Source organism: Mauremys reevesii, linkage group 10, assembly GCF_016161935.1.
Source record: "Mauremys reevesii isolate NIE-2019 linkage group 10, ASM1616193v1, whole genome shotgun sequence".
Taxonomy (NCBI): Eukaryota; Metazoa; Chordata; order Testudines; family Geoemydidae; genus Mauremys; species Mauremys reevesii.
This window is the reverse complement of record NC_052632.1, coordinates 277616-304588: the sequence shown is the minus strand read 5'-3', so window position 1 is coordinate 304588 and position 26973 is coordinate 277616. Positions and strand designations below refer to the sequence as shown.

Here is a 26973-nt window from a genome sequence, read left to right as displayed (position 1 = left end):
TATACAAAAATCCCCTGCATTCAAAAATAACAATGTAAAACCTTAGCACCTACAAGTCCACTCAGTCCTACTTCTTGTTCAGCCAATTGCTCAGACAAACAACTCTGTTCACATTTGCAGGAGAGAAGACTGCCTGCTGCTTGTTCATGTCACCTGAAAGTGAGAACAGGGGTGCTTTTAGACCTAACCACACCACCACCGTTACCTCTCCTTGGGTTAAGATAAATTCTCTTTTCACAGAAAGAGCGAGCTTGCATACTTCTCTCTTGCTCAAACAAAGTCCACTGTGCATCTGCACAAACCTTAGGCTGCATAGACACTGTTAGCTGCCTAATCCGGCATTACAGCAATGTACACCTACAACTCAATTCCTGTGATTTCTTCCTGCTGCATCAGACATACCTGCAGATTTGTTTGAATCTGAGAACATGGCAACTGTAAAACGATTTATTGTACAAACTGAACCCTATGCATACAGTTGGATCCTTTTACCATACACAGGCATTTAGTAGGATACTTATCTCTCTGTGCTTCCCTAGTGGCAAAGGTTAACAGTTTGGCTGAAGAGGTAGGAGAAGCTCTGATCTTGCATTTCCTCCTCTTCAGAAAATGACACCAGGCATGAAGTACAGCAGGGATACAGAAATGCCACAGGAGCCTGTGCTCACTGCTGTGTTCAATGAGTGGAATGGCTCCCTGCAGTCACTAGGAGCACTGACTGCATGAGACATTCTCCCCATTAATTTTTTCCAGAAGATACTGATATCCTGGCAATGACTGAATATAAACAGCTATTGAGAAGGATTTGGCCAGGAAAATGCAAATTCCCTAGGAACAGGGCCAATGGCCATATACATGCACTGCAGCAGCAGTTGTTGTCCTTGCTGCATCGTGTGTGCACTAGTTCTCAGCCAGAAAAACGAGTCTCAGTGCTCAAACCCCAAAACTGCAAGAGAGGAGGAAAGACACACCATTAATTACATACCCTAAGAAATTCCCTCCATGCAAGTGGGTAGATGGCTCCAGTGATCAGCGAACACCACATGGTGGATAGCTTGCATTGATCCCAAAGTAAATGTACTTAGTAGTAGCTATGGTGAATGGCACTAATTCAGACCCACTGGCCCCATCACATGGCAGCACTTTAGTCCATGTAATGCCCATTTGAGCCTTTTGATATAAATAATTTTGGGCCCAGATGGAAAATTACCAAGCCCTCCCACAACAGAATCTCTTAATAAAAATCACCAAGAATTAGTTAATCCACTTTGTTTCAGTAACCTCAGAAAGCAGAGTTGCTGCTACCACCAAGCCTGATGCCCTTATGGGCTTCAGTGCTGCATATTCCTACCTGCCCAAGGTCCCGCCAGCCTGGGTGTAGTATTTGTTGTAGTCCAGGCGGAGCAGCAGCTGAGCCAAGTCAGAGTTTATCTGGTGGTTGCGAACGCTGGAGAGAATCTTGAAGAGGAGAGAGGACTGACGGCTGAAGCCCTGCAAGTTACAGAAGATCAAAACAAGAGGATGCTAAGGTTACTGTGGCTTTCTGACCCTCACTGATGCCAAAACAATTTTTCAAGGACCTACAATGACATTTCCTTCCAGATACAAGTGGCCTTTGACAGCAACGTGACACTGTGCCATCTCCACTGTAAGGTAAGCTAGCTATTTCCCCCAGGACATTCTAACAGGTTTCAGAGTAGCAGCCGTGTTAGTCTGTATCTGCAAAAAGAACAGGAGTACCTGTGGCACCTTAGAGACTAACAAATTTATTTGAGCATAAGCTTTCGTGGGCTACAGCCCACTTCTTCGGATGCATAGAATGGAACATATATTGAGGAGATATATATACACATACAGAGAGCATGAAAAGGTGGGAGTTGTCTTACCAACTCTGAGAGGCCAATTAAGTAAGAAAAAAACTTTTGAAGTGATAATCAAGATAGCCCAGTCCATACAGTTTGATAAGAAGTGTGAGAATACTTACAAGGGGAGATACAAACATTGAATCTAATGGCTCAGCCATTCCCAATCCCTATTCAAACCTAAGCTGATTGTATCTAGTTTGCATATCAATTCCAGCTCAGCAGTTTCTTGTTGGAGTCTGTTTTTGAAGCGTTTCTGTTGCAAAATTGCCACCCGCAGGTCTGTCATTGAATGACCAGACAGGTTAAAGTGTTCTCCTACTGGTTTTTGAGTGTTATGATTCCTGATGTCAGATTTGTGTCCATTAATTCTTTTGCGGAGAGACTGTCCGGTTTGGCCAATGTACATGGCAGCGGGACATTGCTGGCACATGATGGCATATCACATTGGTAGATGTGCGGGTGAATGAGCGCCTGATGGTATGGCTGATGTGATTAGATCCTATGATGATGATTAGGTCCATGACATTCTAGTGTTTGATACAACAGGGCAGACCTTGAGACTCAAAAGCAGAAAGGAGGAGAGGACCTGGATGGACAAAGATTCACCTTTACCAGGATGCTCAGCTGTGCAGCTCCACGCTCATCCAATGGGCCCAAATTCTGACTGACCAGAGAACAGAAACTGTGACAGAGATCCAGGATTTCATTCAGGCAATGGAAAACCTGCAGAGAGAGTAAGTCATAACAAAGCAATTTTAAAATTAGATGCCAAAAACAGAGCCAATGAGAGGGCATTTTCCCACATTGGTTCATTGGGTCTTGCTTGACCTGACTATTTAAAAACAGCAGGAATATCCTATGAGGAGGAGAAACGTAGCATAGTGTCATTTGCTGCCCTCCCTCCAATACCTTTTATAAATTTCAACTTCTTCCACTTTCTCACCCCTTCCTTTCCTTAAAGCCATGAACAGGGAGCCCACTACTTCTACACATAACCTCTTTTAAAATTAGGACACTTCAGCACTGTAATATGGAATATTTTGAATCAAACTTTTCTTATTTAGAAAGCTGATAATCTAAAATCATACTAATAAAGTTGAAGGGACACAGCTTAAATGTAGCCTAACATTTGAGGGTTTTGTACAAATGAGACATGCTGCCACAATTTAAAATGCGAGCGAAAACAATTTTTAAACAAACGATCCACTGCAGGTGTTTGAAACACAAACGTAGCAATAAAAGCCTGAAAGATTTTCATCCAAAGTGAGAGAAACACAAAAAGAAAACAGCATAAATAGGGTCACTGACTTTTAAAATTCACTTTTTACAATCTGTTAGGGAGTCTAACAGAAAAATATTAGGGAGATAGATATGATTCCCTGCTGAGTCACCTAGGAAGCACTAATGATCTGAAAAGGAGACAAAGGAAGACTAGAAACTTGGGCATGAATAAGCAAAATAAGAACCTTAAAAACAGTCAGACTGTGTCGGACCAAAGGTCCATGTAGACCAGTGTCCTGTCTGCCGACAGTGGCCAATGCCAGGTGCTCCAGAGGGAATGAACAGAACAGGGAATCATCAAGTGATCCATCCCCTGTTGCCCATTCCCAACTTCTGGCAAACAGAGGCTAGGGACACCATCCCTGCCCATCCTGGCTAACAGTCATTGATGGACCTATCCTCAATTAACCTAGTTCTTTTTTGAACCCTGTTATAGTCTTGGCCTTCACAACATCCTCTGGCAAGGAGTTCCACAGGTTGACTGTGCATGGTGTGGAAAAATACTTCCTTTTGTTTTAAACCTGCTGCCTATTAATTTCATTTGGTGATCCCTAGTTCTTGTGCTATGAGAAGGCGTAAACAACACTTCCTTATTTACTTTCTCCACACCAATCATGATTTTATGGACCTCTATTCTATGCCCCCTTAGCTGTTCCATTCCCCTAATCATTTTTGTTGCCCTTTTCTGAACCTTTTCCAATTCCAATATATCTTTTTTGAGATGGGGTGACCACATCTGCATGCAGTATTCAAGATGTGGGCGCACCATGGATTTATATAGAGGCAATATATTTTCTGTCTTACTATCTATCCCATTCTTAATGATTCCCAACATTCTGTTTGGATTTTTTGACTGCTGCACACTGAGTGGATGCTTTCAGAGAACTATTCACAATGACTCCAAGATCTTTTTTTTTTTTTGAGTGGTAACAGCTAATTTAGACCCAATCATTTTATATGTACAGTTGGGATTATGTTTTCCAATGTGTGTTACTTTGCATTTATCAACATTGAATTTCATCTGCCATTCTGTTGCCCCATCACCCAGTTTTGTAGAATTCAGCTTGGGACGAAAGCACAATTTTTTTAAACAATGATTGTCATTCTCTTGCTGTCTTTAGATCCAGCCTGGTGCTTTTCTGGAAAACTTGCTTTAGTCAAATAAGTTAGCAGGCTCAATGAAGGGTAACTGGGTGAAACTGTGGCTTCCAATATATGTCAGAGGTTAGGGTAGATCTAAGGTCCCATCTGGCTATAAATGCTGTGGGGGGGGAAAGCAGCTAATACCTCTACTGAAATACAATCAAACCAAGATACTCAAAGCCAGGGAGAAACCTAGAATACCATAATATAAGTGTGTGAAATAAAACACAGCAGCAAAACAGGCTATTACAATTTTGGGCTACATACAAGGAAGCAACAGGTCCTAAGAAATAAGGTGCCAGTTTCCCTATATGAGGCTTTGGGGTGATCACATCTGGGATCTTACATAAGACTCTCTTATGTTTTTATACTCTCAGAAAGGAAGTAATGGGGGCCCTATCATCGTAGAGGTTTAAAACTGGACTATACAAGATACTAGAAAATGTACTTCCACTGTCCATTGCTAGCAGCCTGGGTAATAAGAGGAATTGGAATTGTTCATTTATGAGCATAAATTAGACCTATGTAGTATTACTGAAACCACGTAGACTTGCGTGATGGGAATGTTAAAATCACTATTTAGGAAGGACAGCATAGGGGAGAGGGCACTCTGTCAAAAAATGGAAACCCCTGTTTCCAAGTCACTGAAGCCAATGATATTGAATGCTTACAGATAAAACGTAAGATGGGGTATTAGTAGGTATATGATGCAGACCACCACATTACATTAAAGAGCAGGATAACCCTAGCTAGGACTTCAATCTGAGCAACAGGATGGAAGTCTCATGCTACCAGTATTAAAATGTCCTTGACCTTCCTAAAAAGTATAGATGACAATTTTCCATCTCATGCAATGATGCACCCAACACAGGAAAATTCTATATTAGACCTCATGTTGACAGAGGAACTGATAAAATTTAGTGGTTGCATAAGTGTAAATGACAACTTGCTCATACTATTTGCACATAATAAATGAAGTCCAAACCAGTAAAATATAACGTGGCACTTTAAGAGAGCCAGTTTCACAAACCTGGGTACAATTATGAGACATATCAGTTGAGAGAATTTGCACAAAAAAGGGGGAATAAGTTGAACTTTACTAGATGCCCCAAAACCCACAATTGAGGGAAAAAAAGACTCCATTGATTAAAAAAACCAAAAACAACCACCACCAAAAACATGGCTTAGAAGGGAAGTGAAAGCAGTGATAAATTACAAAGGGAAAAAAGGGGAAGTTGATAGAAATGAATATAAAGTAGAAGCTAGGAATTGTAGAAAATTGGTAAGGGAAGCAAAAGAACACAAGTAGAAATATATGGCCAGCAGTGTTAGATTCCTTTTTCTTGTCCTTAAAAGTATATTAGGAAGGACAAAAAATCCTAAATGGTCTTTTGGTCCATTACTAGATGGACATAGTAGAATTGTCCCTGAAGAAAAAGCAGAAGTGTTCAATATGGATATTTTTGTTCCATATTTGAGAACAAGCCAGATGTAATCATATCATATGGTGATGAAATCTTTTCCATTCTAACAGTAACTCAGGAGTATATTATCTGCTTTAAGTCATTTTTAAATAAATACGTCCAGATTATAAAACACACATAATTGCAAGTTAAGAAGGCTGAGGAGCTCTCTGGACCATTAATTTTGATTTTCATTAAGTCTTGGAACACTGGTGATGTTCCACAGGACAGAAAGAAAGTAAATGTGCCAGTATTTATAAAGAGTAAATGGGATGACTTGATATTGATCCTGGTCAAAATAATGGAATGGTTGTTATGGAACTCCTTTAATAAAAATAATTAAAAGAGGGTAATATAATTAGTGCCAATAAACATGGGTTCATGGGAAACAGATCCTGTCAAACTAATTTGGTATGTTTTTTGAGATAACAGGTTTGGTTGATTAAGTAGATTATATCAGCACTGTTACCTTTTACTTCTGTAAGGCATTTGACTTGGTACTACACAACATTTTGATTAAAAAACTATAAAGATACAAATCAACATTGCACACATTAAATGGATTAAAAACTGGCTAACTGCAAGGTCTCAGAATGTAACTGAACAGGGAATAATAATCGAGCAGATGTGTTTCCAGTGGAGCTCTGCAGGAATCAGTTCTTAGCCCTACCCTGTTTAACAATTTTATGAGTGATTGTCCTAAAAGAAAAACTTAGTTTGTAGATGATAAAGACTGGGGGAGTCGTAAATAAGGAAGAGGACAGATCACTGATAGTGATCTGAACATCTTGGTAAGCTGGATGCAAGCAAATAATAAGCATTTCAATATGATGAAATGCAAATGTAGACATCTATGAACAAAGAACATAGGCCCTATTTACACAATGGGAGACTCTATCCTGGGAAGCTGTGATTCTGAAAAAGATTTGGGGAGCATCTTGGATAAGCAGCTGAACACGAGCTCTCTGTGCAACACTAGGGCCAAAACAGCTAATACAATCACTGAATGAATAAATGGGAATATTGAGTAGGAGTAGACAGGTTATGTTACCCTTGTGCTTGGCACTGGTGCAACAGCTGCTGGAATACTGTGCCCAGTTCTGGTGTCTACAATTCAAGGAGATTGACAAATTGGAGAGCGTGCAGAGATGAGCCGTTAAAGGATTGAAAAATATGCCTTTATAGCGAAAGACTGAAGGAGCTTAATCTATTTAGCTCCTCAAACAGAAGGTTAGGGGGCAACTTGATTACAGTCTAAGTATATAGGAGAACAAAACTTTGATAATGGCCTCTTCAATCTAGCAGACAAAACAAAAGGTATAACAAGATCCAGTTGCAGGAAGTTGAAGCTAGATAAATTCAAACTAGAAATAAGGTAACTTAGTCAGGATCATTGACCACTAGAACAACATATCAAGGATTATGGTGGATTCTCCATCCCAGGAAATTTTAAAATCAAAATTGGATGTTTTTCTAAAAGAGATGCTTCAGTCCAAACAGGAATTAGTTATGCAGGAGGTCACAGATGATCACAGTGGTCCCTTCTGACCTTATCTATATGAATATGGAAAATGTTATTGGTATATCAAATCTATTCACAATGGAATATAAAACCCCTAGGGTATCTTGTGGAAAAGAACCAGAGAGCAAAATCTACTTACAGGTTTGAGCAGGATGAAGGATTGAGCCAACAGGTTACTTAAGAAGTGATCATGAGCCAATCGGATGCTCTCGAAATCCCGAGTGGAGTTTATCTGTAGCAGAAGCTGTGAGAACTGAGACTCCAGCACATCCACCTGATAGGCAGGTACAGAAATCTCATTAGTACCACTCTTCCTTACCTGCTGGGCACAATTCCATCTCTACCTAGCCTGAAGAGCTAGAAAAATCTCAGGAGTGCCATACCTCAGATGACTCTGAACCTTAATCTAAGATCTGTGATTTACTGGTAGAGCTTGTCAAAAATGGACCATTTTCTGCCCTCCCCCTAATCCTCCCTGCCCCAAAATTTCTAAAAAACAGTTTAAAGTTCTCACACCTTTCAAACTGTTAAATATTTTAATTCTCACCCACTTTTTTCCTACTGGCAAACCATGAAATATTGGATTCTAAAGCACGGTTAGCAATTTATTTTTTCAATCTTTTAGTTAATTATGTAACATTTAAAGAATTTCACAAAACAAAGTTAATTTGGCCCTTTGTAGCTCTCACCCAAATTCTGGAAGCCAACCTGCGTCCCATACTGTTGTCATTAGGAGTCCCTGTGTCCACATGCAAGAGGCACTGAGACTGCCCAATTAAGCTAATTGGAGAAAATATCAGCTACAAGGTTGGGGAAGTTAAATATTTTTTTCAGTTTAACTATCACTTGAAGGCAGAGTTTAATAGTCATTTTCTTTTAAGGTTTGTGACACTTTTTATATAGTTAATATTCAACAAAAAAACAAAGTTTTTTGCCCTTCAGAATCAGTTTGCTTCTATCATTGTCTTGTTCACCCCTCATGCTTCCACTTTCGTTGCACAGCGCCAGTGTGATTTTAACAGCCAATAACCTCACAAAATTCTGGCAACTAGAAGTTAAATTTTTACCCTTTGAAAACTGCAGTTTCAAGCTCAGATGTTTAGAGCAGTGGTTTTCAACCTTTTATCCTTTGCAGACCCCTTAAAAATTTCAAATGGAGGTGCAGACTTTTGGAAAACTTTAACATAGTCTGTGGGTCCACACAGGTTGAAAATCACTGTTCTATGGTAAAGACACTTCTGAAGACTCCTCAGACACAGTCTGCGGACCCCAGAGGTTCATGGACCACAGGCTGAAAACTAGGTTTACGGCATTGTTTCTAACAATGCTCAAAACAGCAACCACTGAACTCAGGCTGTGGCTGAATTTGAAGGCGAGAAAGGCAGGATGGTATCAACCACCACCTATGAACACTAGCAACAAAGAATCCTGTGGCACCTTATAGACTAACAGACGTTTTGCAGCATGAGCTTTCGTGGGTGAAGAAGTGGGTATTCACCCACGAAAGCTCATGCTGCAAAACGTCTGTTAGTCTATAAGGTGCCACAGGATTCTTTGTTGCTTTTACAGATCCAGACTAACACGGCTCCCTCTCTGATATATGAACACTAGGTATCACTGGAAAGCTGGAATTCCTGCATAGCATTCACTTACTGCTCTGCTGGCTCACGAGACCACAAGCTTTAAGATGGTCCCTGGTCCCTCAGCTCAGTAATTAATAGCTCTTGCTTTGCACTTTTAAGTCCTCATTTGCCCCATCCTATCCACCATTCTCCCTACAGCCTGCAAGCAAACTCCCCAGGAAAAGATAGTGTGTGGTATAATCTGAGTTTTGCTGTAGAGGATTTAGATGCCTGCTCAGTGCCTCCCCTTCATTTCCCTCTTCCTGTTTATCTGCCTAAATGGCACACCACATCCTCTTCTGCACCCGACCTGCAGATAGTACTGAAGATTATCCACAAGGAAGGCCATGTGATCCCTCAGACGCCACTTGATGGCATCAGTTCTGTTGGACTTCAGGTGCTTGCGCTGCATCTGGAGAGCCCAGCAGTGCTGCAGCTCAGCCTGGACCCGCCGCACACTCAGCAGGTATTTGAATACAACGTTGTATCTGCAGCCAAGACAAATATCAACCATTCAAGAAAAAGAAAGGCTTCCTTAGAGCTCAAGTCCCACACCAGACAAAGGTTGGAACATGGACATGAGACAAAGGAGGAGAGCTGAACAGCAACATACAGAACAGGTGGGGGCATGGCCCAGCCCTGTAAATAGAAATGTTTTGTCGTCCTTAGTGGTACTGAACTCAGGGTGTAGCCAATAATAATAAAAAACAAACACAGGAATATTGAGGATACAGAGGTGAAATGTAAGTATTTATTAATGTTGTAACCCAGAGCCTACTGGCCTCAGGCCTGCAAGATATTTAGCTTAGTCAAACAAGGCCTCAGGCTTAGAAATAGACTGACATGAGTAGCTAACCGATGAGTAAGGCTGCAGGTTGGTCACAGATTCTGTGACTTTCCATGACCTCCGTGACCTCTGCACCTGGCTCGGGGCAGCCCCTGCACTAGATGCACCAGTCGCTGCTGGGGCAGTCTTATGCCACTGCTCCCCCACCCCCCCCTGCAGCAGAGTTTGGGTGTGGGAGGGGGTGGGGGGCACAGGACGGGGTGAGGAGGGCTCTGGGTGGCACTTACCTGGGGGGCTCCCCGGAGGTGGCGACATCCCCCTCACTCAGCTGCTAGGCAGAGGCGTGGCGCTGGCTTCACAGCTCCTATTGGCTGCGGTTCCCAGTCAATGGGAGCTGCAAGGGCAGTGCCTCCACCTGAGTAAGGGGGATGTCACCACCTCTGGGGAGCCCCCCAGGTAAGCACCACCCAGAGCCCTCTTCACCCCATCCCCTGCGCCTTCCCACACCCAAACTCTGCTGCTGGGGGGGAAGAGGGGAAGAGAGGCACGGAGCTAGGTAGGGAGCCTGCCATCCCCGCCAACCACTCCCCTCCAGCACCAGCGGGGGGGTCCCAGGCCATGTGCCACTGCCCCACACCCTCCCCCTGCACCCATGGGGCCCCCGGGAAGGCCCCCCCCCAAGTTTTATTCACTGGTATTTTTAGTAAAAGTAATGGACAGGTCAAGGGATGTGAATTTTTGTTTACTGTCCGTGACTTTTACTAAAAATATCAGTGACTAAAATGCAACCTTACCCCTGAGTTACCCTGTCACAAGATGAAACACTCACAGGAACAGCAGTGTTAACTGCTGATATTTAGGAAATATATATTGCCATGTGCCAGTTAGAGTATTTGGGGGATTTTTGCAGACATAGGGTGTCAGTAAAGTGCTAACCACAAGTTGTTATAGTGATTGAGTAATGTAAATGTTAATGGGTATAAAAGGAACTAAAAAGTTAACCTATGGAAAATGGGGCATCCCAAATTTAATGGGGTATGGAAACAGATAAAATATAGATGAAACCTTCATAAATGTATATGAACCCAAGTGGGCATCAGCATTACACATTATAAAAGCTGTATCTCAGCCTGTGTTCCTTGGGAGATGCCAAAACGAGACCCACTGGTGGTGGTGATGACAATGAAGATGAGGAGGAGGAGGAGATCACGACTGACACTCCAGGGTTCCCCAGCAGGAGATCTGATGCCAGTTACAGGGTTAAACACTTCACTCAATCTGCTGTTGTATTTCAGTGTTTGTAGGACTATTTAGCTGCTTAGTGGATGTGATAAATTGCAATAGTTTCTCATGTGCGCCTCAGGTCTAATGATACTGGGAATAACTTTCTTGATGCTGTAGCCACTCAGGAGACTGAACCTTTATCAACCAATGGATACACCTATCAGGCTACAGGGGTTTTCTGTTAGTGCTCTGCAGGAGTTTCACCCTGAGGAGGAAGGAGTAGAGCTGTAGATGGACACATTTTTGAGGGAGAAGCAAATCTAGCAGTACCTTACCGCACTCACCATAACATCAGCAACAAGTAGCCATAATGTAAGTTACAACGAATAATTTGGAGAGCAGACAAAGGCAATGAAGCTTTTTTCCTTCATTCAGTGTGAAGGATAGAGCATCACAGCATGCCTGAAACTTCAGAGGTGGGATGCCTATGTGAACAGACAAGGATCGGGTACTCACTTCTCCAAGACAGCAGGAGTGAAGAGGATGTGCAATGGCCACTGCACTTTATAAGAGAGTCCCAGAGCTGCCCAACCAGACGTGGGGGCTTCACGGGGAGATAACTCCCGGGAAGGCCCTTCACGAGCTTGAGAAGCATCTGGAAAAGAATGGAGTTGCTGAACTATAACCCGTGTATAGATTTTTAGTGGGGGGAGACAAATCTGGAAAGGAGGGAGGGACTGAATGAGGAGAGGCAGCAGTGGCAGGGCATCCAAAGGTACAATGTGGTGTGGGGAAGGAGAAACTTCTGAGTCATGAAGGCAAAAGAGGAGAGGGAGCTTACACAGTTAAGATTTCTTAATCCTAAAAGTCTGCAGTATGAATAGAGAGACTGAAGCAGGCCAGCACCACTGTCCCCACCCTTAGCAAGCAGGCACAAGTCAATACCTTTATGCTCCTTTCCATGATACTCAATGGTAAGGTGGAGCAATGGAAGGAGGTTATCATCATCTAGCAACACCTTGTGGGCAGATTGCTGGAACGCAACATTGACATCTGATAGGGAAAGAGCATGAATGTCAAAGAGAGCATCAAGGTTCAACTGACAACCACAGAGTTGCTACAGGGCTAGAAGCTGAGAATTCTACTCAGTCCTTAGTAGCTCATGCTGGGACTCAAAAGCAATGTTCTAAATTGCAACTAGTTCCCATCCCTCTCAATGATTTCCTGCCTCAGCTTTGGAACACTGACCTACCCTACCACATGGGATACTTGACAGAGTCATGAAGGGATGGCCAGTCTGTATGACATTCTACATTCTAATTCGGCAACCGCATTACTTCTTAAAGATGATGACAAGGGGGTGCTTCTATATGCCAAGATGGCAGCTTCCTCTCCCTGTGCACTAATCCAAAGAAATGACCTGCTTGTGTTTGCAAAGTAATTTACCAAATGGCTAGGCAATTGTTTGGTAAATGACCAATATAAGAGAAGGAAAAGTCCTTTTAGATCCCATTTAGTTGATCTTACTCCTTGGACAGTGCAGGATTGTTCTCTTCAGCACACTGCCACCTACATCTGCTTAGCTCTGATGTCATGGAGACTATCCAGAGCAATGTTAAGACAGCTGCATGCTGCAGTGGGAAAATACAGGTTCATCCTTGGTGATTGCTTGAGTCTCACACTTGAGCACTAGCACTAGCACTAGCACACAACTGAATGAGTCTCACACTTGCTGTGCTGGGCAGGGCTCGCTGTCCTCTTGCCACAGTGGGCAGAGTGAGCAGGTCTTGGCAACTGAATGATGACTACTCACCATGTTCAGTTACAGCTGTGGGTGGGGTTTTTAACATGTGCTGTGCAGTGTCTATGAAGGCCTGGAACAATTCTCCTCTCCCCAATAGATAAAAATCCTTAATAATCTGTGAAGAAAAACATTTAAATTCAAAACTCTAAAGAGTTGAACAGAAATTATAAAATCCCCACTTACCTTTCCTGGTTTATAGTATCTGCTTTCATTACTGGACAGACTGCAGTTTGTACCATTTTCAAGAGAAGCTGTACAACCTGAATCTCCAGAGCAGGATTTCTGGTTTTGGGAAGAATCCATCTTATGTCCCAAAGGTCTGTGGTGTCTTGCCATCTCTCCAAGATGCAGATTGCAAAACACACACACGGGTGAATCCTAGAGAATGACTCATACGGAAACGTGGTCTAGATAAAATTACTATAAGGCGAGTGCGCAACTAGTTGAAAGACCATACTTAAAGTAGTTATCAATGGTTTGCTGTCAAACTGGAAGGACACATCTACTGGGGTTCCACAGGGTTCAGTCCTGGTTCTGGAACTCTTCCATATTTTCATTAATGACTTGGATAATGGAGTGGAGAGTATGGTTATAAAAGTTGCTGATGACACCAACCTGGGAGGAAGTGCAAACACTTTGGAGGACAGGATTAGAATCCAAAACAATGACAAATTAGAGAATTAATCTCAAATTAACAAAATGAAATTCAATAAAGACAAGTGCGAAGTACTGCACTTAGGAAGAAAAAATCAAATGCACAACTATGAAATGGAGAATAACTGGCTAGGTGGTAGTATTGCTAAAAAGAATCTGGGGTTATAATGCATCACAAACTGAATATGAATCAATGTGATGCAGCTGTGAAAAAGGCTGATATTCTGGGGTGTAATAACAGGAGTGTTGTATGTGAAACATGGAAGATAATTGTCCTGCTCTTCTCAGCCCTGGTGAGGCCTCACCTGGAGCAGTGTGTCCAGTTCTGGGAGCCACACTTTAGGAAAGATGTGGAAAAATTGGAGAGAGGCTAGAGGATAGCAACAAAAATGATCAGGTTTTCTAAACCTTATCCGTGAGTAGAGCCCTACCAAATTCACAGTCATAGGATTTAAAAAAATCAAATTTCATTATTTCAGCTATTTAAATCTGAAATTTCACAGTATTCTAACTGTAGGGTTCCTTACCCCAGAAGGAGTGGGCGGGGGGGGGGAAGAGGGGAGGGTTGCAGTACTGCTACCCTTACTTCTACACTGCTGCTGGTGGTGGCGCTGCCTTCAGAGATGGGCAGCTGGAGAGTGGCGGCTACTAGCCGGGAGCCCAGCTCTGAAGGCAGTGCAGAAGTAAGGGTGGCAATACCACAACCCCCCTAAAATAACCCTGTGACTCCCCTACAACTCCCTTTTGGGTCAGGAACCCAATTTGAAAAATGCTGGTTTCCCCCATGAAATCCGTATAGCATAGGGTAAAAGTACACAAAAGACCAGATTTCACGGTCCATGATGTGAGGAAAGGTTAAAAAGGTTAAAAAAAAAAAACTGGTCAAGTTTAGTCTTGAGAAAAGAAGATTTGGTGTGGTGGGAAGTAGTCTTCAAATACACGAGAGGCTGTTTATAAAGAGGATGGTGATCAATTGTTCTTCATGTCCATTGAAGGTAGGACAAGTAGTAATGGCCTTAATCTGAACCAAGGGAGATTTAGGTTAAATATTAGGAAAATCCTTCTAAGCGTAATGGTAGTTAAATTCTGGAACAGGCTTCAAAGGGAAGTTGTGGAATTCCCATCATTGGAGATTTTTAAGAACAGGTTACCAGCAGTTCTCAAACTGTGGGTTGGGACTCCAAAGTGGGTCACGACCCTGTTTTAATGGGGTCATCAGGGCTGGCATTAGACTTGCTGTGGCCCACGACTAAAGCCGAAGCCATGGGGCTCGGATGGGTGGCTCAGGCTTCAGTCCCCCACTCCTGGGGTCGTGTAGTAATTTTTGTTGTCAGAAGGCGATCACGGTGCAATGAACTTTGAGAACTCCTGGGTTAGACAAATATCTGTCAGGAATGGTCTAGATTTACTCGGTCCTGCCTCAGTGCAGGGGACTAGGCTTGATGACTTTGAGCTCCCTCCCAGCCCTACATTTCTCTGATTCTATCATAGACCCTGAAAGATCATGCCATGTGCTCCCATTTTTAGGATACAGGAGGGGAGAACAGCTTTGTCCAATGGAGGCAAACACAGAAAATGAGTGCTGACACTGGATAGGAAAGAACTAATTTAAAAATCTCTCAATTTCAGCTTTTTCAGAGAAAGAGTTATATTACCTTTAGTTGTCCTAGTAAATCTGATTCTTCTACCATCAGCTTCCATAGGTGCTAAGGAGAAACCAGAACATGCTCAGCAGAACCCAGCACTCCAAACTCAGTGTTCTTAACTGAACCCACTCAATCATAACATTAGCTACCACACTCAGGATACCACGATGATGAGCATAGTTAAAAAAAAAAAAAAAAGGTCTACATATAACTGAATCCATCCAATACTAGGGCAAAATAGGAAGAGGGAGCATCTGTTTGCTGGCAGCCCATGTTACTAATTAATGAACCCTCTAACTCACACCAGCATGATTACTTCTGGCAGCGAACTGCAACCAGGATTTCTTAAGTATCAGTCAAATACAAACAGCTATTATAACAAATTATAATGGAGTCAAACTCTGTTACCAAACCAACTCCATCCCTCCTTCTAGGAAATGCTTTATTCCAATTCACTTCCCTCAGGGGGATGGCTTGGGTAAAAGGGCAGGACTAACATTATTCCTTTGAGGTTCCCATTGATATGGGCTCTGTTGACAAGTTTTATAATTAACAGACAAAACTTCATTAAAGTTGCTTCTTAGGGTGTTTTGGACTTTAACTCTCCTTGATATGTATATTTTAACTAAGTATTTAAAAGTATGGAAATGAAAAAATAAAGGAGGGTAGGTAAATGTTCAAATATTCACTTTTCATATAATCTTGTAAATAAATGAGTACAGTATCATAATTTACATTCAACAAACATATCCTCCAGCATTATCCTCTCTCTCTCAGTACAGTTTTAGAAGTCAAAAACCTTTGAAGTCTGTGGACACATTAACGCCTTTTTTTCCTCCCACAGCAAATAAGCAATAGTTGTCCATTAATTTCCTTGTCTCACTAAAAATTGACACAACATGAAGCTCAGGAGCCCTGTAAAGTCTCCAGTTCCGCTGCCTGGACCTTCCATGCCTGTTCACCTCATGAGCTCTGGTGTGTCCCACCTTCCCCAGAAGCTCACTTGCTCTGCAGGTTCTGACACACCCTGTCTTCTAGAACCAAGGAGCTCTCCAGAGGCTCATGCTTCTGTCCCTAGCTATCCTTGGGGTCTAGTCAGGATCCCCTCAAGCACATTCCCTCCCAAAAGACTTGGTCCATGTGGTGTTTCTAAGCTGCAAAGGGAGAGGCACAGGGTTCCAAGGTGTTTAAGCCCCTGGTAGGAGTTGTGGACCCAGGACCCCCGATGTTGGATTACCTCAGCAACGGTGCTCCGAATCCAGTCAACCACAGCCTCAAAGTCCACCAGACTAAAGAGTGGCTGCTGCTTGAGGCGGTGTAGCTCTGCAGCAAAAGTGTCTTCCTGGTTCTTCAAGATGGAGCCTACCCAGAAAAGAGAAGAGCATCTGAACTGAAGTAAAACAGCACGAAAAAGCAAGATACTTTCCAGGTAAGGTATTAACATCTGTTCAGCAGCCTTTGCCTGGGAAGGTTGTATGTGTGGATTGCTAGGAACATTGTGCCAGCCCTTCATGCCCAAAGTCGCTTACTCATTGGACAACAAATACTACTTACCTATAGCTCTAGGCCATCTGGTAAGTGGAATATTTCCAGACAGCCTACAGAGCTGCCTGTCACAATAGCAAAGCATCTGTCACTCTGCAAGCAATGACATTTCCTGCTAGTTCCATCCCAATCCAGGACTCAGATCAGATTTTTTGACCAACTAAACTAAAACCCAAACCCCTCTCTTACTGTCTTTGGCCTTGTCTCCACAAGAACACTGAATGAAGCACCAACAATCGAGTGGTTTGCCTTTGTGTCTACATTGCACCTCTCCCCCCCACACACCCAAAACCAGATGCAGGCTCATCTTGGCTGGCTCAGCAATGACAACTGCCTCAGCTGGCAAACCTCCTTAGTTTGCTGGCTGCAAGTCCCATTCTGTTCCTCCCTCCACACCATGCCCTCTTTGGGAATGGCCCCCCACAGAATCTCCCTTACACAGGAATGGACTCTGATCCTACCACCCCTTCTCCCCCACCCATACTCTCGCAAGTGCCCTGGCCCACCAATAATAAAACCCCCTGCTTCAGCTGCACCACACCTCAGCTGGCGAGACACTGATGGTTCACCAGCTAGTATTCACTCTGATGAACAGCAGGTGGATCATCAGAGCAGGAATACCAGGTGGTGATCCATGGATGGACTTCTGGATGGGGTTGAGGGAGAGGTGGTAGCAGCACTCCTCACCACCCCTCAGCTACCAGCTCCACGCCACCTATTACTGTCCCTGCTAGTGGCAAACACTCTTGTGCTGGCAAACTAGTGTGTGTGTCAGCTGACTCACTGGCTGAGGAATAGTTCAGATGGAACAGAGGGGCATAAGCGAGGGAGATACTGTGCAGGGGTGTGGCAGTGTACACTCCCAGTGGGATCGCCACATAAAGACCTCTGAGCCCAAGGTGGGAGCCTCTCCAGGAAGGATGCTTGATGGGGGTCCACTTCTGGTGAAGAGGAAATATTAAGGGAGGCTGAAGTGAGGTGGGGGGGGGGCGGGAAGGAGGCATTCAGGAAGTTTGCCAGCAAAGGATCTGTTGATTTTGATAGTGTACAGATTTTACTGCATCCACAAAGTCAATTGTGCTACAAAGTTTCAGGGGTAACTATTGCCTCCCCAATTGTCTGAAAAACTTTTGCATGTGGTCCTAATAGCTATGAAGTCGTTTGTCTGGGGGTGGGGGATGGACACATGACCACTGCTGTCCCTGTACTGGCATCTGTGCACGACTCCAAAGCTGAGAGAGCAGGGCTGAGTGAAAATGTGAATGGAGCTCTGTGGCAGGTCTCAGAGAGGAAAGCATTCATCGCATCAACTCTGAGAGCTTGCCTCATCTGATAGAACTGGTTTCTACACAATAAGGCACTAGAACAGAGTATATACCACTAACAAGATTGGATACGGATAGTTGCTCTAAGCCTCTTTATATCCAACTTGTGCCATGTCGCTTCTGCTGGAAAGTTGTGCGATTTGGGGATGGGAAGGGAAGACGACTAGGGAACTGGATGAGATGGAATTTGGGCATCCTTTTGGCAGGATCTTTGGTCTGGATATAGACAAGCTTTTCTCTATGAAACACTGAAGGGTAGGTCAGCCAGAAATAGCTGAATACACATTCTTGGCTGCTGTGATAACCACGACTTTAAGAGCTAAATGGGAGGGAGTACAAACTTCCATGGCTTCAAAGCATGGCTTGTAAGTTCAAAGAAAGTGCTGGTTCTTGCACTGGAGTTGGACCAACTATTTAAAACTCTTCTCAGCTGGGTCCAGACAAACCAAAGATCATAGTATTGAGAGATGTATGACAACTCTTTGGAAAGTACTCTGCAGTTAAAATGAACAAAGACCATGGGGCAGCCAAGTTCTGGCAAGGAGCCAAGTAAACAAGCTGATGGGGCAGTTGTTTCCTACCTTTTCTGGTCAGGTTCACATTTTGATTCTCAAACATCTGTACTGATTCTCCCACAAAGAGGATTTTCTCAGCAACCCGCACAGGAATGTATGATGGTAACATTTCCACTCGCAAAGAAAACTGTTTCAGAGATGGTGCTAACATGTTCTCCTCCTCAATCAGGCGCTGTCACAACCCCCAAGGAGATGAATGGGGAAGCAGTAGAAAACACAAGGCCAGGCAGAAAGAGGGATTGGGGAGAACAGACAGAAAGAAAGGTGCATCGGACAAAAAAAAAAGAGGAAAACCAATGTAAATAGAGTGGGGAAAAAAAGGCAAACCCACCCTACATTATTCAGATACAGGTAAGTCTAACTGATTCCAGTGGTATTTTAGCCTGCTTCTAATCTATGCCAGCAGCCTCTCACCCCTTCAGTAATTTGTTTCCTCAATAGTTGCATATGAAAGGCTTTTTTGAAAATATAGTGCTATATTAACTCGTTCTATTTTATCCAGTATTCTGTTAACATATTCAGAAATTCTGTAAAGTAGAAATGCATGATTTTCCTTAACAGAGCAGTGCTACTTTTGTCCTTATGTTAATCTAGATATTTCATAACTCTCTCTAATCAGTATTTCAACCTGTTGTCTTGGTACTGATGAGTAAGGTTCATTGGTCCATAATCCAAGGATCACCTCAGTACCATTTTTAAAGAGCTGAATTGTTAGTCTCTGGTTCTCCAATTTAATAGCTGATTTCAGGAAGTATTTACATATTTTTGTTAACAGTTCAGCCACTCTGTTCTCAAGTCCCTCCAGCACTCTTAGATGAAGACTGCTCAGTCCTGCTGACTTGTTCTTAATTTATCAGTTCATTCTAATACCTCTCTCCTCTGCTGATACCTCAATCTGAGGGTGCCTCATTTTTATTATTTGAAAAAAGGTAGCCCTCAGGCAGGAATCTCAATGTCTGTGGTGAAGACTGAGGGAAAGATATCATTAGGCTCCTCTGCAGTCTTTATTCTCCTTAACAGCCCTTTCACTGCCTCGGGATTGTGCAGATTTACCAGTTCTCTCAGACTTCCTGTATAATATACTGAAATAATTTTTGTCTTTGGCTAAATCCCTCTTAGCGTAGCTTACACACAGATGGACGGACCTAAGTGTGGTTTGGTCCCCCTCTAGTCTCCCACTAGTGGCTGGATCAACTAGAACGTTGACTCTGCTACTGCTTCTAAGCAATCCCCATACACACCACACTTTGGTAACAATGCCCCAGTCAAGCCCTCTGAATGGAATCTGGGAATGCTGGATCTTAAAACAGAGGCCTCTACTGTTTGAGCTAAAGGACTAAGTTCATTACTTTGAATTCAGTACCACACTCAAACCTTGCCGGTCTAACTGCTAGAGAAGGACAAAGAGCCATACTGTGCTAGGCTGCATAACAGTACACTTTACTTGCTGTATTCAGTGTTGTGCACAAGTGAAGATGATGATGTGGAAAAATTCTATCAGGAGCTTGAGGAAACCCTCGCTCAAAAATCCATATATACAATTGTGAAGGCAGACTTCAATGCCACAGTCGGAAAGGGAAAGACGACGACAAGTTCACTGGAAGTTATGACATCAGCGAATGGAATCCATGAGGAGAGCGCCTGGCAACTCTGGCGAAGACTGAAGAAATGTTCATTGATAACACCTGGTTTAAGAAGGCTAAGAGGAGGTGGACATGGATCGCACCCAATGCAAAGAATAAGAACGAGATTGACTATATTCTGATTGATCAGCGGCGCATCGTACAAGACATTTCAGTAGTGCCATCATTCAACACCGGTGGTGACCATCACTTGCTCAGAGCGAGGCTCAACTTCAACAAAAAAGGTGGAAAAAAAAGCGCTACAGATGGCAAATCAGACTGCAGCCGAAAATATTCAAGGCAATCCCGAAAGCAAACATTTCCAAAGAAGACTGGAGCCTCATAGATAGCAAAGTTTCTGTAGTCCTCATTGCAGTTGCTAAGCTAAGGCAATGCATGAAATTAGCCTAGAAAGAAAGACCAAAAAGAGCAAAGGGAAGAATCTCAGAGGAAACAAGGAACTTGTTAGAGAAGAAAACTAAAGGAGGACTTCGAGAAGTACTGAAATGAAAGGCTCTTAAAGACTGCTAAAGATTGCAGAAGCCTCAAAAAATGCAAATGGGAATTGACGCTGAACAGTTGACAATAATGGTGCTGAAGAACAAGGACAGAAAAGCAGTAATTGACAGAACAGGGATGGAAACGGTCTCCAAAGATTTCTACACTGAACGGTTCGCGTCTCAAATAAATGTCACGCTACCAACACTTCAAGAGACCAACGAGCGCATACTCCTCGTCCTCATCAGCAAAGTCTGGCATACTGTTTATCAAATGAAGGAAGGAATAGCTCCAGGAAAAGACGACTTACAACTGAGATAAGAGCTAAAGGCCAAGACCTCTGGTAAACCCTTGCTCAACCGTTTAGTCTTACTTGGAAATGCAAAAATACCCTCTAGCTGGAAAAAGTCCAACATCATTTTGCTGTACAAGAAAGGTGATCGCGAAGATCTGAAGAACTATCGTCCAATATGCATCCGAGGGTGCTGAGGGAACTGGCTGATGTGATTGCAGAGCCATTGGCCATTATATTTGAAAACTCATGGCGATTGGGGGAGGTCCCGGAAGACTGGAAAAAGGCAAATATAGTGCCCATCTTTAAAAAAGGGAAGAAGGAGAACCCAGGGAACTTCAGATCAGTCACAGCTTCACCTCAGTCCCTGGAAAAATCATGAAGCAGGTCCTCAAGAAAACCATTTTCAAGCACTTGGAGAAGAGGAAGTTGATCAGGAACAGTCAACATGGATTCACCAAGGGCAAGTCATACCTGACCAACCTGATTGGCTCTGTAGATAAGGGAAAAGCAATGGACGTGATATCTTGACTTTAGCAAAGCTTTTGATATGGTCTCCGACAGTATTCTTGACAGCAAGTTAAAGTATGGATTGGATGAATGGACTATAAAGTGGACAGAATGCTGGCTAGATTGTCAGGCTCAGTGGGTAGTGATCAACAGCTCGATGTCTAGTTGGCAGCTGGTATCAAGCAGAGTACCCTGGGGACTAGTCCTGGAGCGGTTTTGTTCAATATCTTTATTAATGATCTGGATAATGGGATGGATTGCACCCTCAGTAAATTCACAGATGACACTAAGCTGGGGGGAGAGGTAGATACGCTGGAGGGTAGGGATACGGTCCAGAGTGACCTAAACAAATTGGAGAATTGGGCCAAAAGAAATCTGATGAGACTGAACAAGGACAAGTGCAGAGTCCTGCACTTAAAACAGAAGAATCTCATGCACCACTACAGGCTCGGGACCGACTGGCTAAGCAATTCTGCAGAAAAGGACCAGGGGATTGCAGTGGATGAGAATCTGGATATGAGCCAGCAGTGTGCCCTTGTTGCCAAGAAGGCTTACAGCATATTGGGCTGCATTAGTAGGAGTATTGCCAGCAGATCGAGGGATGGCTAACCTAGTGAGGAGGGCTTTAAACTAGGTTCGACGGGGACAGGTGAGCAAAGCCCACAGGTAAGTGGGGAACATGGAGACCTGGGAGATGGGTCGGAAACAAGAGGGAGCGTGGGTTATAATGACAGAGAGAAAGGAGGGTCAGGGCAAAACTGGGAGGCAAGATCAAACCAGTATCTTAGATGCCTATATACAAATGCGAGAAGTATGGGTAATAAGCAGGAAGAACTGGAAGTGCTAATAAATAAATACAACTATGACATTGTTGGCATCACTGAAACTTGGTGGGATAATACACGATTGGAATGTTGGTGTGGATGGGTACAGCTTGCTCAGGAAGGATAGACAGGGGAAAAAGGGAGGAGGTGTTGCCTTATATATTAAAAATGTACACACTTGGACTGAGGTGGAGATGGACATAGGAGACGGAAGTGTTGAGAGTCTCTGAATTAGGCTAAAAAGGGGTAAAAAACAAGGGCAATGTCGTGCTACAAGTCTACTACAGGCCACCTAACCAGGTGGATGAGGCTTTTTTTAAACAACTAACAAAATCATCCAAAGCCCAACATCTGGTGGTGATGGGGGACTTCAACTATCCAGATAAATGTTGGAAAAATAACACCGCGGGGCACAGACTATCCAATAAGTTCTTGGACTGCATTGCAGACAACTTTTTATTTCAGAAGGTTGAAAAAGCTACTAGGGGGGAAGCTGTTCTAGACTTGATTTTAACAAACAGGGAGGAACTCGTTGAGAATTTGAAAGTAGAAGGCAGCTTGGGTGAAAGTGATCATGATTTATTGTATTTATTTATTTAAATCATAGAGTTTGCAATTCTAAGGAAGGGTAGAAGGGAGTACAGCAAATTAGAGACAATGGATTTCAGGAAGGCAGATTTTGGTAAGCTCAGAGAGCTGATAGGTAAGGTCCCATGGGAATCAAGACTGAGGGGAAAAACAACTGAGGAGAGTTGGCAGTTTTTCAAAGGGACACTATTAAGGGCCCAAAAGCAAGCTATTGCGCTGGGTAGGAAAGATAGAAAATGTGGCAAAAGACCACCTTGGCTTAACCACGAGATCTTGCATGATCTAAAAAATAAAAAGGAGTCATATAAAAAATGGAAACTAGGTCAGATTACGAAGGATGAATATAGGCAAACGACACAGGAATGCAGGGGCAAGATTAGACAGGCAAAGGCACAAAATGAGCTCAAACTAGCTATGGGAATAAAGGGAAACAAGACGACTTTTTATCAATACATTAGAGGCGAGAGGAAGACCAAGGACAGGGTAGGCCACTGCTCAGTGAGGAGGGAGAAACAGTAACAGGAAACTTGGAAATGGCAGAGATGCTTAATGACTTCTTTGTTTTGGTCTTCACCAAGAAGTCTGAAGGAATGCCTAACAGAGTGAATGCTTATGGGAAGGGGGTAGGTTTAGAAGATAAAATAAAAAAAGAACAAGTTAAAAATTACTTAGAAAAGTTAAATGCCTGCAAGTCACCAGGGCCTGATTAAATGCATCCTAGAATACTCAAGGAGCTAATAGAGGAGGTATCTGAGCCTCTAGCTATTATCTTTGGAAAATCATGGGAGACGGAAGAGATTCCAGAAGACTAGAAAAGGGCAAATATAGTGCCCATCTATAAAAAGGGAAATAAAAACAACCCAGGAAACTACAGACCAGTTAGTTTAACTTCTGTGCCAGGGAAGATAATGGAGTAAGTAATTAAGGAAATCATCTGCAAACACTTGGAAGGTGGTAAGGTAATAGGGAATAGCCAGCATGGATTTGTAAAGAACAAATCGTGTCAAACCAATCTGATAGCTTTCTTTGATAGGATAACGAGTCTTGTGGATAAGGGAGAAGTAGTGGATGTGGTATACCTAGACTTTAGTAAGGCATTTGATACGGTCTCGCATGATATTCTTATCGATAAACTAGGCAAATACAATTTAGACAGGGCTACTATAAGGTGGGTGCATAACTGGCTGGATAACCGTACTCAGAGAGTAGTTATTAATGGTTCCCAATCCTGCTGGAAAGGTATAACAAGTGGGGTTCCGCAGGGGTCTGTTTTGGGACCGGCTCTGTTCAATATCTTAATCAACGACTTAGATATTGGCATAGAAAGTACGCTTATTAAGTTTGCAGATGATACCAAACTGGGAGGGATTGCAACTGCTTTGGAGGACAGGGTGATAATTCAAAATGATCTGGACAAATTGGAGAAATGGTCTGAGGTAAACCGGATGAAGTTTAATAAAGACAAATGCAAAGTGCTCCACTTAGGAACAATCAGTTTCACACATACAGAATGGGAAGAGACTGTCTAGGAAGGAGTACGGCAGAAAGGGATCTAGGGGTTATAGTGGACCACAAGCTAAATATGAGTCAACAGTGTGATGCTGTTGCAAAAAAAGCAAACATGATTCTGAGATGCATTAACAGGTGTGTTGTGAGCAAGACACGAGAAGTCATTCTTCCGCTCTACTCTGCGCTGCTTAGGCCTCAATTGGGATATTGTGTCCAGTTCTGGGCACCGCATTTCAAGAAAGATGTGGAGAAATTGGAGAGGGTCCAGAGAAGAGCAACAAGAATGATTAAAGGTTTTGAGAACATGACCTATGAAGGAAGGCTGAAAGAACTGGGTTTGTTTAGTTTGGAAAAGAGAAGACAGAGGGGACACGATAGCAGTTTTCAGGTATCTAAAAGGGTGTCATCAGGAGGAGGGAGAAAACTTGTTCACCTTAGCCTCTAATGATAGAACAAGAAGCAATGGGCTTAAACTGCGGCAAGGGAGATTTAGGTTGGACATTAGGAAAAAGTTCCTAACTGTCAGGGTGGTTAAACACTGGAATAAACTGCCTAGGGAGGTTGTGGAATCTCCATCTCTGGAGATATTTAAGAGTAGGTTAGATAAATGTCTATCAGGGATGGTCTAGACAGTATTTGGTCCTGCCATGAGGGCAGGGGACTGGACTCGATGACCTCTCGAGGACCCTTCCAGTCCTAGAGTCTATGAATCTATAAGTGATTATTCCCCTCTATTCGGCACTGGTGAGGCCACATCTGGAGTATTGCGTCCAGTTTTGGGCCCCACACTACAGAAAGGATGTGGATAAATTGGAGACAGTCCAGTGGAGAGTAACGAAAATGATCAGGGGGCTGGGGCACATGATTTATGAGGAGAGGCTGAGGGAACTGGGATTGTTTAATCTGCAGAAGAGAAGAATGAGGGGGGATTTGATAGCTGCTTTCAACTACCTGAAAGGGAGTTCCAAAAAGGATGGATCTAGGTTGTTCTCAGTGATGGCATATAACAGAACAAGGGGCAATAGTCTCAAGTTGCAGTGGGGGAGGTCTAGGTTGGATAATAGGAAACAATATTTCACTAGGACGGTGGTGAAGTACTGGAATGGGTTACGTCGGGAGGTGGTGGAATCTCCTTCCTTAGAGGTTTTTAAGGCCCAGCTTGACGAAGCCCTGGCTGGGATGATTTAGTTGGCGTTGTTCCTGCTTTAAGCAGGGAGTTGGACTAGATGACCTCCTGAGGTCTCTTGCAACCCATATCTTCTATGATTCTAATATGCCTGCTCTCACATGTCTACAAGCTGTTCACCAAAGTAATAACAAACCAGCTCTCACAGAAATTGGACAAACAGCAGCCAACAGAGCAGGCAGATTTTCAGAGGAATTTTAGCACAATAGAACATATCTTCACTATAAACCAGCTATTGGAGTGCTCAAGGGAATATAAATTCCCTTTATGCATTGCCTTCAATGATTATGAAAAAGCGTTCAACAGCATACAGATCAGTGCAGTGCTGAAAGCTCTTGTAGAGCAGGGCATTGACTCAAAGTACTAAAGGAAGCAAACTCTGACTGCACCCTGGATATAACTCTGTTCAACACTCCCCTTCGCATCCCAGTCAAAAGAGGTGTGAAGCAAGGAGACACGATTTCACCGAAACTCTTCACAGCCTGCCTCGAAATGGTAACGAGGGAGATGAATTGGAAGGGTGAAATTAGCATCAATGGAGAGCAGTTAAACCACCTCAGATTCATGGACGATATCGTGTTAATTGCTGAAAACACCATCAAACTACAGAAAATGTTGCAAGAACTCAACACAAAAGGACCGCTCTAAAATGAAATTTATGTAGTCTGATCCCTTGCCAAAAGCCCAAATAGTCAAGGGAGAACAAATAGAAGATGAGCTATATGTTTATTTGGGCCAAGAAATGAACATGTGCCATAATCAGAAAGGCAAACTCTCGCAAAGAAAGAAAACTGGTTGGCACACATTCAGTTCTATCAAGGATGTCCTCCAAGGAAAAATCAATAAGGCAACATGTTCTGTCCTCTTGAACTCAACAGTACTGCTGGCAATGTTGTACAGCAACAAAACCTGGGTACTGACAAATATAGAGGAGCAACAACTGTCTATCATGGAGTGGGTGGTGGAAAGAATTTTGGGGATTTCAACCTGTGACCTAGTCCCCAATGAAGTGATCAGACAGCAGACTGGAGTGCAGGACGTCGTTGTTGAAAGCAGGTACAGTAAAATGTGATGGGCCAGACATATAGCGAGGCTCACTAGCAATTGATGGACTGCAGCTGTCACCGAGTGGTACCCACAGGAACTGAAACAACCACTCGGACGACCTCCAAAGAGATGGGAAGATTTTATTGTGAAAAGGCATGGCTGCACATAGAGAAGGCAGGCCAGGATAAGAGAAGAATGGAAGATGTGTTGTGATCAGCGCAATCTATATGAGGGCTGACGGACCGATCAAGATGATGCAGTGTTGGTCCCAGGATATTAGAGACACAAGGTGGGTGAAGTTATAACTTTTACTGGACCAACTTCTGTTGGTGAGACAAGCTTTTGAGCTTATACAGAGCTCTTCTTCAAGTCTAGGAAAGGTGCTGAAGTGTCACAGCTAAGTACCTTTCCCAGACCTGAAGAACTGTGTATAGCTTGAAG

At 43.2% G+C, this 26973-nt stretch overlaps 1 protein-coding gene across 2 annotated transcripts in view; it reads right to left on the bottom strand.

The window, feature by feature from the left end:
* Window positions 1-239: 239 nt before the first annotated feature.
* TUBGCP4 (tubulin gamma complex associated protein 4) overlaps window positions 240-26973 on the bottom strand; it is a 41633-nt gene continuing 14899 nt past the window's right edge. The window contains exons 8-18 of one of the 2 annotated variants that reach the window (XM_039492771.1): window positions 18463-18628; window positions 16249-16373; window positions 15021-15071; window positions 12721-12826; window positions 11853-11960; window positions 11424-11562; window positions 9207-9384; window positions 7414-7548; window positions 2478-2588; window positions 1352-1491; window positions 240-946 (exon numbers count right to left, since the gene is read on the bottom strand). In XM_039492771.1, coding sequence (XP_039348705.1) covers window positions 934-946; window positions 1352-1491; window positions 2478-2588; window positions 7414-7548; window positions 9207-9384; window positions 11424-11562; window positions 11853-11960; window positions 12721-12826; window positions 15021-15071; window positions 16249-16373; window positions 18463-18628 — 1272 coding nt within the window. In that variant the 3' untranslated portion in view covers window positions 240-933. Of the gene's footprint in view, window positions 947-1351; window positions 1492-2471; window positions 2589-7413; window positions 7549-9206; window positions 9385-11423; window positions 11563-11852; window positions 11961-12720; window positions 12827-15020; window positions 15072-16248; window positions 16374-18462; window positions 18629-26973 lie in introns of both variants that reach the window. The other variant, XM_039492770.1, reaches the window with a different exon arrangement.